This window comes from Gossypium hirsutum, chromosome A01, assembly GCF_007990345.1.
Source record: "Gossypium hirsutum isolate 1008001.06 chromosome A01, Gossypium_hirsutum_v2.1, whole genome shotgun sequence".
Lineage (NCBI taxonomy): Eukaryota > Viridiplantae > Streptophyta > Magnoliopsida > Malvales > Malvaceae > Gossypium > Gossypium hirsutum.
In genome coordinates this window covers 618821-634753 of record NC_053424.1, presented here as the reverse complement: position 1 = coordinate 634753, position 15933 = coordinate 618821, and the positions used below count along the sequence as shown (strand labels likewise).

Sequence of the window (15933 nt, the reverse complement as noted above, 5' to 3'; positions counted from 1 at the left end):
AATGACCATTTTGTAATTTTTCATAATTGAGTGATCAAAAAGGAAAAAGGACATAGTTGGGTGACTAATATTGTAGTTTACCCTATATTTGTATATATTACGTAATTTGTATCATGTAAAGGTATTTTTTGATGGGTTACTAGACTTGTCCATGGAAAAAAAAAATTCGGATACCATTTTGAATATTAAATCTAAATTTAAGTATTAAATTGAGATAAAAATTTTCTAGTATCAAATTGAATATTAAAATTCAAATTAGATACCAAATAGTATATTAAAAATGTATAAAAAGATTAAATTGAAATTTCATCATCTTAAACGGTAAAATACAATTTTACAATTACATTAACTTATATAATTTTAAAATTTTTAAAGAGACTAAAATAAAATTATGCCACTTTGATTCCCTCCCTCCACCCTTTGGCGCTATCCAATATTCAGTAAATACAAAAACATAATGACAAGTGAATTTGATTCAAATTATATATATATACTATCCAAATAAATAATTTTATATTTACTATAAATAATCTAACATTACCTTGAAAATCAAAGCGTAGCGGTCAAACAGTTAAGCATTTTCATAGCTCTTAACAATAGTGATTTACAAAGAAACAATGGAGCTTAAACCTGGCTTATCAGCTTTGATCACCGGCGGAGCTTCCGGCATCGGTAAATTTTTTGAAATCTTTACTTTCTTTTTCCTTTTTTATTGTTTGAAACAGAAAGATTTAGTATCATATTTGTTTTCGGAGGATCTATGAACTTGATTCGATGTGGTCGATTGTAAAGCGGATCGAATGAAGTAACTCGATTGATTTTATTGAATTTTACGTAGGTAAAGCGTTGAGTTTAGCTTTGGCGAGGAAAGGATTATTTGTGACGATCGTAGATTTCGCTGAAGAGAAAGGGAAGGAAGTTGCTTGTTTAGTTGAGAAAGAGAATTCCGGATTCCATGAAAAGTTAGAGTTTCATTCTGCTATTTTTGTTAAATGTGATGTTACAAATCCAAGTAAGTTCGATTTGAAGTTTTCTTTATTTATTACTTGCTTGATCATTTTCTTCAAAGTGCGTATTTTACCATACACTCACTTGATTTTGATTTTTACAAATAGGGGAATAACTTTAGCATTTGAGAAAATGATTGTGTTACTAATCTAAATAAATTCTTTTCTCTTTTAAGTGTCTTGTATTCAAACATATATTCATTGGCAAATAGGAGTTTACACTTGAGAAAATTATAATTTCTAATTCAAGCATATGCGTTTGATATTTATTTATATTCATATCAGGTACATTTTTTATTATATACTCATTTGATTTCAATTTAAGTCAATAAAATGTATAGCTTTAGTGTTTGAGAAAATGATAGATACTAATCCAAGTAAAACCAATTTGATCCTTTGTTTATAACTTGCTCGATCATTTTCTTCAATGTACTCCTATCCAGTACATAATTAAAAATATATATTCATTTGATTTTTATTTTCTTAAATAGGAGATATAACTTTGGCATTTGAGAAGCATGTGGCTACATATGGAGGATTGGATATTTGTATTAACAGCGCCGGCATCGGCAATCCAGTGCCATTTAAGGATGATCAAACTGATGGGACCAAGACATGGAGGCACACCATTAATGTCAACCTTGTAGCAGTTATTGATTGTACCCGACTCGCTGTAATGCTTCCACTATGACTAATTTTTCTGCAGTTTTTGCTTTGATGATAGTCCTAATTTGCAGCAATGGATTGATTGTTTACGAGTTTTTTTTAACAGATTAAAACTATGCAAGCTCAGGAAAAGCCAGGGGTGATCATTAATGTAGGGTCCTCTGCTGGTCTTTATCCATTGTTCTTGGGCCCCGTCTACTCTGCCTCAAAAGGTTTGCATTCATTATTGCCTCCGTGTCACTGTTTTCAATTCATTGATCTTCAGTCAAAATGCACAATTTCATTCGGTTTTATCAACAACACTTTTTTATGAATCAATATTTTATTTTTTCTATTAAAAAATTGAGCAGTTTAGCCTTGTGTTAAATCAAAGAATAAATTATTCTACTTTGTTAAAAAAATTATCTACTTATATTATTAAAAATTTATGTAGCTGATGTAATAATCGGACAATGCTATGTGACGTGTGACGCACACATTATATTGATGTACATGAATCAATTTTTAACCATAAAAATAGATAAAAATTTTAATAAAAAATTTAATTTATTCTTTAATTTAATGACTAATTTATTTAACTCTAAAGACAAAACCTTCATAATTTATTTATTGTCTTATTTAAATCCTCGGCTCTAATAAATTTATCAGATTATTTGCAGAGATTAGTACGAGAAAGGGAAAACGCATATATTCAGAATGAGTTGGTGTTAATAAATATCTTAACGAAAGGGGTCTATGTGTATAACACATTTATGAAATTTGACGAATTGCTTAAAATATTTGTTTTCCAGGAGGTGTTATCATGTTTACTAGATCACTAACTCCTTACAAACGTCAAGGAATACGTGTCAATGTTCTTTGCCCTGAGGTAAAAGAATCTTTATGTTGCGCGGAAGCGTGTGAAAGAGTAAAATTATTGTACTGAAAAATCACACTAAGTTCAATTCCCAGGAAAGAGAGGTTAACATTAATGGGAGACAACTTAATGGCAAACACTTTATTTAATTTTAAGATTTTGGATGTTCATAATTAGCATTAGCCTTCCGAAAACTGTTTCTCTTAATATGATTTGCCTTCGAACTTTGATGTAGTTTGTTCGAACAGAGATGGGAGAAAAAATGGACCCCAAATTGATTTCACTAATGGGAGGCTTTGTGCCAATGGAAATGGTGGTGAAAGGTATATATTTTGGGATTTTGCTAATAAGTGCCTCAAAGTAACTCTATTTAAGAGTCGGGCTAAATAATTTGTAATTTTAATCAATTTGATCTACTTTGAATTATTATTCAATAATAAATTATTATTATTATTCTTTAAAATTATTAATATTTTATTATTTTTAAATGGATTAACTACAAAATTGACTTTTAAACTATACCATCTTTCACTTAGAAACATAATTTTTTTTGACAAAAGAAGTATTTAAATTTTCAATTTCGTCATTTTCCCCCAAAAATGTATGATGTCCTGTAATAATGTGCCATGTGTCACATCTTTATTGGTTGACATTGTATTTTGAGTAGAATGAAAGGAAATTAATAGTTTAATATCACTTTTGGGGAAAAAATTACTTAAATGAATGAATTGATATAATTTGATACCCAATTTTATATTCAATCTACTATTGAAATAATAAATAAACTTTTTTATTTAGTCCAAATGAGATACAATTTGAGATTATATACTATAAAATTATAATAAGTTCTTTGCCATCTATCTCAAAGGACATCTTTAATACAATACTATCATAACTAATATACTAAATTAAAAATAAATTTATCTTGACTTGAATGAAAATAGTTAAAACTCTTATTAGATACTTATTTGGTATAAATTTAAACTGTCTTACTCTTATTTTTTACCCTTAATATTGTATCAAAAATAAACTTAGAAAATTTTGTATATCCTGATCTTATTAATATAACTTCTCATACTATAATTGTAGTTCAGGTATAATATACTTATACAAAACATTGGTATAATAATGAAATCAAAATCTAGATTTTGCCCTTCTAATAATTTCTGGTAACTCTCTATGCACGTATGCATAATATTTCTAGGTGCTTTCGAGCTTATCACTGATGAAAGCAGAGCTGGTTCTTGCCTATGGATTACAAACCGCCGAGGACTGGAGTATTGGCCTACTCCAGCTGAAGAAGCAAAATATACTGTGCGTTCTTCCTCAAGTTCCAGGAACGACATGATCTCGTTCCAAGCTCCTTTAGGTTTCCAACTTCCTCACAACTTCAAGAAACTGTAAGTAAAAAAAATCTCATAATTTCTTCGCCAGCTTAAACATAGATTCAGTTCTTGCATGGTTTCTGAAAGCTACGGTTTTAGGACAACATGTAAGAGTCTTGAAAGCTTAGCTTCGAAGTTTTGGGAACAATTTATTATCAGGTTAATAAGGACATGATCTTTAAAATTGAACATTGGTACGAGAATATGATATTCAAATGTATGAAAATTTTAAAAATATTGAGTAGACTCGTATCCAACATATATTCGTTATCAGTACTCATCCCGAGTAACAAATTTAATTGTTAAATAAACTTAAATGAAAGTTAAGAGTCATTGGTTTATGGTTATTATTAGATTTTAATATTTTCAATTTTTTGCTGTTTTAAATGGTAAACTATAGCCTATAAATAGTTTGTAAGCTTTTGATTTTATATGAGAGAACAATTTTATATTGAGAACATTTTTCCACAATTTGGTATCTGAGCTATGGAGAGTGTGACTAGTAATGTGCCATTGCCTCGACTAACAAATGTGAACTATGAGAATTGGAGCATCCAAATGAAAGCTCTTCTCGGGTCTCAAGATGGTTGGGAGGTGGTCCAAGAAGGTTTCGTAGAACCGACAACTACTGCGGGATATACGGCGGCTCAAAACAAGGCGTTGAAAGAAATGCGGTCGAAAGATAAGGCGGCATTGTACATGTTATTTCGAGCCGTTGATGAGTCGGGCTTTGAGAAGATTGCAAGTGCGACAACTTCAAAAGAAGCGTGGGACATTTTAGCAAAGGTGTACAAAGGAGCCGACCGAGTTAAACAAGTCTGACTTCAAACTCTTCATGGCGAGCTGGAAGGCATGAAGATGAAGGAATCAGAAGGTGTCTCCGACTACATCACGCGTGTTCAAACCGTGGTGAACCAACTCAACCGAAACGGAGAAGCGTTAACTGATGCACGAGTTGTGGAGAAGATTTTGAGATGGTTAACTGACAGTTTCGAAAATGTCGTATGTGCCATAGAAGAGTCAAAAGATCTAGCAACGCTTACAGTCGATGAACTCGCCGGTTCTCTCGAGGCACATGAACAACGTAAGAAGAAGAAGAAAGAGGAGACACTCGAGCAAGCACTTCAAACCAAGGCATCAATCAAAGACGAAAAGGCTCTCTGTTCTCAAAGCTTTCGAGGTAGAGGCCGTGGTCGTGGAGATCGAGGAAATGGTCGTGGTGGAAAAGGTCGTGGTCAAGAAGGGAATTATGAAGAGAAGGAGCATTCAAACCAACAAAATTGGCGGGGAAGAAGACGTGGTCGTGGAAGAGGCGGATGGTCGAATTATTCCAATGTCGAGTGCTACAAGTGTGGCAAATATGGTCACTATGCGAAGGATTGTAACTCTGATAAGTGTTACAATTGTGGTAAGGCGGGACACTTCGCGAAAGAATGTCGCTTCTCGAAAAAGGTGGAAGAGACAACCAACTTAACCACGGAAAATGAGGAGGCAAAAGAAGGTTTTCTCTTGATGGCACACAACGAAGTCAACACCAACAACAACATGGTGTGGTACCTTGACACGGGTGCAAGCAACCATATGTGTGGGCTCAAGCACCTATTCAAAGAGATGCAAAAGGTTGAAACGGGACACGTATCATTTGGAGATGCGTCGAAGGTTGAGGTAAAAGGCCAAGGTACCATTTGTTATTTACAAAATGATGGGTTAATTGGGTCAATCTATGATGTGTATTACGTACCAGACCTCAAGAGCAACATTTTGAGTATGGGGCAACTCATGGAAAAAGGTTATTCGGTACTTATGAAAGATCGGGTGTTACACTTGAAAGATAAGGAAGGGTGTTTGGTCGCTCGAGTTGAAATGGAGAGAAATCGCATGTTCAGGTTGAATCTGAGAAGTGTTTGAGGAAAATGTTTGCGAGTTGATGTTGAAGACAAGGCGTTGCTATGGCATCTCCGTTTTGGCCATCTACATTATGGTGGTCTAAACAAGTTGGCAAAGAAGAATTTGGTGCATGGGCTACCAGACATGGACTATGAGGGAAAATTTTGTGAAGAATGTGTGCTCGGTAAGCATGCGAGAACTTCGTTTCAAAATAAGGCAGAATATCAGGCTAAGCAACTTCTCGAATTGATTCATACTGACATATGTGGACCAATCACCCCTGAATCTTTTAGCGGTAAAAGGTATTTCATTTCTTTTATCGATGATTTCTCACAAAAAACTTGGGTTTATTTTCTTAAAGAAAAATCCGAGGCATTGGAGGTGTTCAAAAAGTTCAAAGTGATGGTGGAAAAAACAACTGGTAGACACATCAAATCTGTACGATCTGATAGAGGTGGCGAGTATACTTCGACGGCTTTCATGGAGTATTGTGAGGAGCAAGGCATAAGACGATTCCTAACTGCACCGTACTCTCCCCAACAAAATGGTGTGGCCGAGAGGAAGAATCGGACAATTCTCGACATGGTTCGATCAATGCTCAATAGCAAGAAGATGCCGAAGGAATTTTGGGCGGAAGCCGTGCAATGTGCCATCTATGTGCAAAATCGATGTCCACATGCGAAGTTGGATGATCAAACACCACAAGAAGCTTGGAGCGGACAAAAACCATCAATTTCTCATCTTAAAGTATTCGGTAGTGAGGCCTATGCACATGTGCCGGATCAGCGAAGAACGAAGCTCGAAGACAAAAGCAAAATGTTTATTTTTATTGGGTATGATGAGAAAACAAAAGGATACAAGCTACTCGACCCGATAAGTAAGAAGGTTGTGGTAAGTCGTGATGTACGATTCAATGAAGCAAGCGAGTGGGATTGGAATAACTCAACGGAGGTTATCATTAAAGATGGAGGATCATCAATCGCTACACCAACAATCATACCGACAAATCCTGAAACTACCGATGATGAAGATGAACCGCAACAACCAAAAATGCGAAGTTTGCAAGATTTGTATGATTCAACAAATGAGGTACATATTGTATGTCTTTTGGCAGATTCCGAGATTATAAGTTTTGAAGAGGCTGCACGGGACAAGAAGTGGCAAACTACTATGGATGAGGAGATTAAAGCAATTGACCGCAACAACACATGGGAGTTAACAGAATTGCCGAAAGGAAGTCAACCCATTGGTGTGAAGTGGGTGTTCAAAGAAAGATGAATGCTCAAGGCGAGTTAGAACGGTACAAGGCGCGACTTGTTGCAAAGGGATATAAGCAAAAGGAGGGGATCGATTATGATGAGGTATTTGCTCCTGTTGTAAGAATGGAGACAATCCGGCTGCTCATTGCACAAGCGGCACAATTTAAATGGCCAATATTTCAAATGGATGTCAAGTCGGCATTCTTGAATGGTGTGCTCAAAGAAGAAGTCTACATCGAACAACCACCCGGGTACATGAAAAATGGAGAGGAGAAAAAGGTGCTGAAATTAAAGAAGGCACTTTACGGGTTGAAGCAAGCACCGCGGGCATGGAATACTCGTATCGATACATACTTCAAGGAGAATGGGTTCAAACAATGTCCTTATGAACATGCCCTCTACGTGAAGAAGAATGGAGGTAATATGTTATTTGTTGCTCTTTATGTCGATGACCTCATTTTTATGGGGAACAATGGTAAGATGATACTAGATTTTAAGAGCAAAATGACACAAGAATTCGAGATGACAGATTTAGGTTTAATGAAATTTTTCCTTGGTTTGGAGGTTCGACAAGAAAGGACAGGTATTTTTGTGTCACAGGAGGCATATGCAAAGGAAATTTTGAAGAAGTACAAGATGACACATTGCAACTCGGTATCAACACCAATGGAACCAGGTGTAAAACTCTCGAAATTCGATGGAGGAGAACGAGTCGACGCAAGTAAATACCGAAGTTTGGTGGGAAGCCTTCGCTATCTCACTTGCACAAGGCCTGACATTTCGCTAAGTGTTGGCATTGTAAGTCGGTTCATGGAGGAGCCGGTTTATTCACATTGGAAGGCGTTGAAGCGAATCCTACGGTACATTCAAGGAACGGTGTCACACGGGTTATTTTATTCAAATATGGAAGATTACAAGTTGATTGGGTATTCCGACAGTGATTGGTGCGGAGACTTAGATGATCGGAAAAGTACATTGGGATATGTGTTCTTTATGGGTAACACAGCATTTGCTTGGCTTTCAAAGAAGCAACCAATCGTGACACTATCGACATGTGAAGCTGAATATGTGGCAGCATCTTGGTGTGTGTGTCACGCTATATGGCTCAGAAATTTGTTGGGTGAGTTGGAGCAACAACAACTTGGTGCAACTGAGATACGAGTTGACAATAAATCAGCGATTGAGTTGGCAAGGAACCCAGTGAATCATGAGAGAAGCAAACACATTGACATTCGTTTTCATTTCATCCGAGATCATGTAAAGGAAGGAAGTGTGAAATTAGTGCACGTGGCAAGTCGGGACCAAGTCGCGGATATCTTTACAAAACCGCTACCGATGATACTCTTCAACAACTACAAGAAATTAATCGGCATGAAGGATGGCAGAAGCATTTAAGTTTACAGGGGAGTTTTGTTAAATAAACTTAAATGAAAGTTAAGAGTCATGTAAGTGAAAGGTCAAGAGTTATATTGTTTTTTTAATGGGTTTAAATTAGTAGTTTTTTGTTTAGGAAAATGAAAGGTCAAGAGTCATTGGTTTATGGTTATTATTAGATTTTAATATTTTCAATTTTTTGTTGTTTTAAATGGTAAACTATAGCCTATAAATAGTTTGTAAGCTTTTGATTTTATATGAGAGAACAATTTTATATTGAGAACATTTTTCCACATTAATAAATATAGGATGCTTGTTTATTGGTTTATTCAAGATACTGACCTGGACCTTTCTGCTCTTCCTCTTCAGTGTTGTGCATACATTGAGTCACCATTTTCGTGATTCAACCCATATAATAAGTGCACCATTGAAGCTTCCTCTTGAACCAGACCAAGTTCTTCTGAAAGTCATTTATGCTGGTGTAAACGCAGGTGATGTAAGTTTTTTTATTATGCTTTTTCATTTATGATTCATTTGATTTTCCCTTTACCCTTTTCCTTAATTAATTTCTTCTCTGCACTCAACTTTTGATCTCATTAATCCCGAGTGTAAGAATCCTGTATAATTGTACGTCTATTTGATATATAAATTGTAGACAATGTTCTTATTTGTGTGCTTTTTGAATAATATGTTACACACAGGTGAACTTTAGCGCAGGTCGGTATTTTCAAGGAAACAAGGAAGAAATTAGTTCTCTTCTTCCATTTGATGCTGGATTTGAGGTGAAGAAATAAAATATTAATTAAATGTAAAAAATTAGAAATGGTAGTGGACTGGATATCCGCATTAAAATATTAATTTAATGTTCAATAAAGCAGATATCCTATGATTATGGTTCAATTTTGCTGTTACAGGCAGTGGGAATAATTGCTGCCATTGGAGATTCTGTAAGAAATTTGAAAGTTGGAACTCCTGCTGCACTCATGAGTTGTGGATGTTATGCTGAATTTGTGAAGGTATAACATCAATTTTATTTTTATTATGTTTATAAAGGTCTTGTTTCATCATCTATTTCAATCTCCCTTTTAACCATATTTATATTGTTAAATAATTATTGGATATTGAAACTAAACATAGGTTCCTTCAAAGCACATACTTCCCATTCCAAGACCTGATCCAGAAATTGTTGCTTTGCTTACTTCAGGATTAACAGCATCAGTCGCTTTAGAAAAAGTACGTTTCTATAGCAATTTTTTTTCTTATTTTAGATGATTACTCCTGCATTAATAGTCATTCAATTATTAGTAAATTTTTTTTGGTCACCTAATTATGAAAAGTTTAACTCGAAGGTATGTAAACATTCATATTTGATGCATATAACATCGAATATGATCCTCTAAAATTTTTCCTCTAAAAATTTTCCAAATATATTAAAGGACTTAAAATTCCGGATTCGAGTAACTTAACTACCGATCCCCTTTTTTATCTTATAGGTTGGTCAGATGAAATCCGGACAAGTTGTCCTTGTAACTGCTGCTGCAGGTGGGACTGGGCAATTTGCAGTCCAGGTTTGTTTTGAACTCAGTGATATTTCTCCAGTAGTTGAATTTGTATATGTAAGAAACTATGAGCATAAAAAAATTTACATAAACAGATAACTCTTTAAGTACGTATTATTACAATACAAAAGTTAATTTGAACACAACGTGAATGTGTTTCATCATATCGTTTGTTTACTAAAGTCTAAGCGTCTTGAAGTACTCATTTTAATGTTTCGCACATATTCGAATATGGTACATAATATAATCCTCTAAATATATAAAAAAAAATTTAAATTCAGCAGTTTTATGTTGAACACGTACAAATATCTGACTCTCATCTTGAATCCTATTAACATAGGCTTTATTCTATACTCGTCTTAGTTTTATTCATACTGAATTATAATATTTCATTAATTTTCCAAAACATCTTCAAATTATATATTTTATATGACCATATTTTACATCTTCAAAGATATATTTCATGATAATACGGTTTGTTTCATGGATTCAACAAGATTTTGCCCCCTGGATTTATCTTTTCTGTATGCTTTATAGCATCTTTTAATAAGAGAGACATTTGCAGCTTGCAAAGCTTGCAGGAAATAAGGTTGTTGCGACGTGCGGAGGAAAAGAAAAGGCAAGGCTTTTGAAAGAATTGGGGGTTGATCGAGTCATAGACTATAAAGCTGAAGATGTCAAAACTGTATGTATCTGAAATTCTTTTCAATTGTTCTGCTTTTTTTGGGACACCTACCTACATTGAAACTCACAACCGAATTCGAGTAAACATAGATTGGAAGTTGGAACTCTCAAACTATTGCATCCTTTTAATCATCATCCATGGCCAAACTTCTGAGATTAATCTCAACACTCTCTTCCATGACTAAAGATCTCAGCTGCCATCATTTATCATCATCCATACAATGTCCCATCTTCTTGAGACTGATCCCACCACAGTTTGCATAATTTCTGCATTTGGTTGGTTTCATGAAAAGAACAATCTGACTTTTAGTCTTTCAGGCTCTCAAGGAGTTTCCTAAAGGAGTCGACATTGTTTATGAATCTGTTGGTGGGAACATGTTTGATTTGTGTCTTGATGCTTTGGCTATTCGTGGACGACTCATTGTGATAGGATTAATCTCTCAGGTTATTATTATTACTAATGAGATTAAAATTTTAAAAGGAAGTTACAGTTCTTATTTTGTTGCCTTTGACTTTAACTTTTAGTTTTTAACATCATTTACAGCTTCTGATGTTCTACTTCTTATTTACAGTATAGAGGGAGAAATGGGTGGACGCCATTAAACTACCCAAGACTTGAGAAGCTTTTGTCCAAAAGCCAAAATGTGGTATGTAGTCTGTATATTTTGCGGATGTGACTCTTCATTTCTCTTAAACTATTTGTGTTTGACATTTTTGTCTTAAATACTTTCGGTATAACCTCAAAATTCGTGTATCCATGCGGTGTTTGTGTATCATTGGAGATAGAAACGACTAGCTTCAGAGAATATGAAAAAAAAGCCAATATTGTAGCCAAATACATATAGATTTAGGATAATTCATTGAGCTAATGTTTCCCATTTTCCGGTTATCGCGAATTTTGTGGTTTCGATCCTATACTTTGGCATTTCAAATCTTGTGGTTTGATACTTTGATTGAATTGAAAATAGCTTTTGTTTTTCAGTCTGGCTTTGTCCTGGTACAGTATGGCCATTTATGGAAAGAACACCTACTTAGACTGTTTCATCTTTTCTCTTCAGGAAAGCTTAAGGTAATACATATATCCTGTTCTGTGTTTGATATACTTCTAGGAAACCTTTCCTAACATGCTGTAATTCGATTCTACCAGGTTGTAATAGACCCGAAAAGATTTTCAGGTTTGCATTCGGTTCCGGATGCTGTTGAGTATCTGCATTCGGGTAAAAGTACTGGCAAGGTGAGCACAAATTTTCAATAAATTGGGAGCATTCAAGTAAACCAACCTAGACCTCTAATGTGTTTATTACTGTCAAAATTCTGTAGGTTGTCGTTTACATCGATCCAAGCTTTGAACATCAAATGGCTAAGTTATGATTTGAAGCCAATGAAATTATCGTTCATTGTTCATCCCTACCGGGTACAATCTTAAAACTATTTACATCTTATATCAAAAAATTATTATTCATAGATAGCAGAAGTTATGTTCATCTGTAGTGGTTACTTGGTTAGAATAAAGGAACTGTAGATGGCATTGAATTGCTGTTGTTGTTGCTGTTTTCTTTTTTTTTTCTTTTTTTCTTTTTTTTTTGTGTATGAGACAAATTCTGAGAAAAATGTACTGCTAAATGATACCATATATCATAGTGCACAAAGATATTGCTTGGTGGCATTGACCACCTTCTTGTATTGGTCTTTAGCTTTGTAATGACATTATTGATATGAATGAATGACATGTGCATTTTTTTCACTGTTTGCTCGTTTGATTACAGTTTGTGTGTGTTTTAATTATACACATTTTTTTTATAGAAATAATATTATTTTTCGGCTTAAACTTGAAATTTGAAAATTAGGTTTATTTTTATATTTGTACATTTTTTATCCACTTTAATATATAAACTTTGCAACTAGATTTATTTTGGTCCATAAACTTGAAAAATACAAAAGTTCGATGATAGTGTTTTAATAACCAGATTAGTAGTTGAATCAATTAGACACTGGTTCTCATTTAATCGGTCAATTTGATCAGTTGAACTACTAGATCAACAGTAATTAAATAAATAATTAAAATTTAAAAAAATATTAAATTAGTTCAACCTGTTCAACAACTGGTTTTTGCTTCAATTTTTTATTTTTACCAGTTTCAAGTTGTTTCCGATTCAATTGGTTCAACCCTTTTATTTGGACCAGTATATCGATCGATTCTCGATCCAATTGGTCTGACTGACCAATCCAGTCATGTTCCAAAAACTCTGGTCATATCATCAAATCATGACGAAATCTAAGTTTAGGGACCAAAACAGAACTAGTTCTCAAATTTTAGTACCAAAGAGGACCAACAAAAAAATACAAGTACCGAAAAATTCATAAGCCAAAAATTATATTCATTCCTCTTTTATATTAAAAAAGGTTGTATTATATAGTTATAGATAAAGGAAAATAATGAAAGAGATCCTAACCCGATATTACTGTTGAATCTCAATGACCTGAGATCAAACTCTGTTAACTTCCTTGTACAACATAGAGGCAATTCAAAAGCCTATGACATGGAATTCATGAAGATATACACTTGATACACTATCTTCTTCACAAAATACTATCTGTTGTTGTGCTTGAGATATTTGCAAAAGGTTTGCCATCACCAATGGAACATGTTCCATTACAAAAGCTATTAAGTGGCCAGTGTCACCGAGGTGCATCGGCCATTTCTTGAAACAGAGCCTTGAACCGATCACGTAGAAAGCCGACTTTCATGCCTAAATTTGAGAAAACTGTGGTGGGAAGTTGTAAGCTTGGCTTCTCTAATGGCCTCCACGATGTTGATTGTCTCGGCAATGACTCCGGCCACCAGTTCGCAGTTAAGTACCTCGAGAAGATTACTTTTGATCACAGCAAAGTTCATAGTACTTCATCTGCAGGTACTTGGAAAACTTAGAATCTATGATTAAACCTTAATGCAAGTGTTAAAATCCTTGAAACTCTTCACTTTTTTAAAATAAAAAACGGATTCCGAAAGCCTGATTCGGTCCGAAACTTCGGAACCGAGATAAATTCACAGTTGGTCCAAGGTCAGAACCGTAGAGTGTGAGGTCATTTCTATCTTCTATTTTTCCTACACAAAGGTCACAACCTTCGTGTATTCATGTCATGTTTATGTATTATTAGAGATAGAAAAGGCCTCTAATGTGTTGATAGTACGGTCAAATTCTATAGGTTGTCATGTTTGCAATGATTCAAGCTTTTAAAATGGCTAAGTTATGGAGTGAAGCTGATGAAATTATTCTTCATCTTCAGGTAAAACCTTAAACTATTTGCTTCTCATATCCAAATATACTCATTCTACATAGTTAGGTTATAGCATATTTTTCACTCTTGTTAAAGGTATCGTGTCTGATACTCCAGAGTCCAGCATATATTTAGACTTGGATATACCAACATAAAGATATTATTAGACTTGATCATAGCCAGGTTTAGTTCGAGGCGGGCTAATGTAAAATTTTGTACTCGTTTTTTGGGCACGGGCCTAAACTTAGGTCTGACTCAAAAATGAACTTAAAATTTTGCCCAATTCAAGCCCAGATTAAAAATCCTAAACCCGAGCTTAGTCCGCTCATATTACTTTTTTAGATTATTTTTTATATAAAAAAAATTTTAAAAATATAATATATCAAATACACTAAAAAAATTAAAATAAATGTTTCCTAATAAATTGAAAATACATTAAAAAAATCTTTATGCTTAAATAACACTAACAAAGTTGCAACTTAACAAGCAAATACCTTTTAAAATAGTAACAAAATTAACAATAAAATAAGAATTATACAATATTTAAATAATAACAACAAAAAATTAGCAATATAATAACAAAATATTAGCAAAACAACAGCAAAACAATAATAAGACAACAACAAAACAATTTATTCGGGTCAGGTCAGACTGAACCCAAACGAAAAAAATCCTACTAGAGGCTAGACCCATTTAGAAAATGGATTTTATTTTTCTGTCCAAACCCATTTTTCTAACCTATTTTTTTTTCCTAACCCTTCCACTTTTTAGGCAGGTCACGAGTAGCCCAGCCCATAATCAAATCTAAATATGACCATCTAATGTGGACTTTTCAAATATCTTCAAATCTAGAAACTAAAATACAAACCTGATCCAATTCAATTTAATCTTAAAAGGACAGGGAGTTAAACTTAGAAAATTACCCGAACCTAATATATTTCCAACTTAAAATAAGTTAAAAACGGAATGGTCCAAACATAAAATGACTTAAACATGAATTAATTTAAAGAAGTAATTTGAAATGACCTTAATTTAAGATGGCCCAACCCAAAAAATTTAAATGACAAATTTGAACAATTTATTATTGATTTATGAATCATATATTAATAATTTATTGTATCCGATAATAATGAATACGAAATATTACATAAAAAAATTAAGGCAAAATAAAGAAATAGTAAGTCAATATTCAACTTTCGAGAAATTTCAAAGCAATTGTTAGGGCAAATCATTGAGGCAAATAAAGAAAAAGGGTTACTTGTCAACTTTGTACAAAGAAAAAAGAACGTTTCTTCCGTTGAATTAGTCAGATCGTAAGGAACACTCCTCTTAGATCCCCACCATTCCCCTATTTTTATATTATTCGGGTTGGATTGTGAGACTCGAATATATATAAACATACAAAGGTGAAATCGAAAATTTTATATTAGGCATTAAGATAAAATTAAAGAAAATTAAGGGTTTAAAGTTAAAATTTTGGTATTAAAAATAATTTAAATTGAATTATTAATTTTTTATATAGATTTTTTTTTCATTTAACCAATGATTGAAAAGGATTAAATTAATTTACCAATTTTATAGAGATTAAAAATGAAATTATGTCATTTGACTAAATGAGTCAAGTAAAGATGTTCATTAGTTGGGGAGGGTCAAGTTGAAACCCAATTTCAAAATAAACTTTCCAAAATTTCACATCATCTTACTATTTAAAAACTTATACAAAAACATTTTCTTTTAAATTCAATTATAAAATATTAATATTAATATAAAATTATTTTATTATTTATAAATAGTAAAAGAGACCAAGTTAAGTTGAAAAGCGTAAACTCAAATTAGACTCAAAGTAAATTAAGTTATTTAATCCGTAAACACTTTTAAAATTGAAATTTCTACGAAATTTTTAATTTCATCTTTATATGCATTTTTGATACAAAATATATTCAAAATTTTTATATATTTAAAAAATCATATCTTCAT

The 15933-nt window shown here is 33.3% G+C and overlaps 1 protein-coding gene across 1 annotated transcript; it reads left to right on the top strand.

The window, feature by feature from the left end:
• Positions 1–584: 584 nt before the first annotated feature.
• On the top strand, positions 585–12391 carry LOC107934103 (probable quinone oxidoreductase). The gene is made up of 18 exons (XM_016866454.2): positions 585–672; positions 839–1012; positions 1499–1680; positions 1780–1885; positions 2465–2541; positions 2765–2852; positions 3734–3929; positions 8804–8930; positions 9136–9216; positions 9349–9450; positions 9572–9667; positions 9928–10002; positions 10559–10678; positions 10996–11121; positions 11250–11324; positions 11660–11746; positions 11825–11911; positions 11998–12391. The coding sequence occupies exons 1-18, from the start codon at positions 618–620 to the stop codon at positions 12046–12048; spliced, it is 1905 nt and encodes a 634-aa protein (XP_016721943.1). The 5' UTR covers positions 585–617; the 3' UTR covers positions 12049–12391.
• Positions 12392–15933: the final 3542 nt, after the last annotated feature.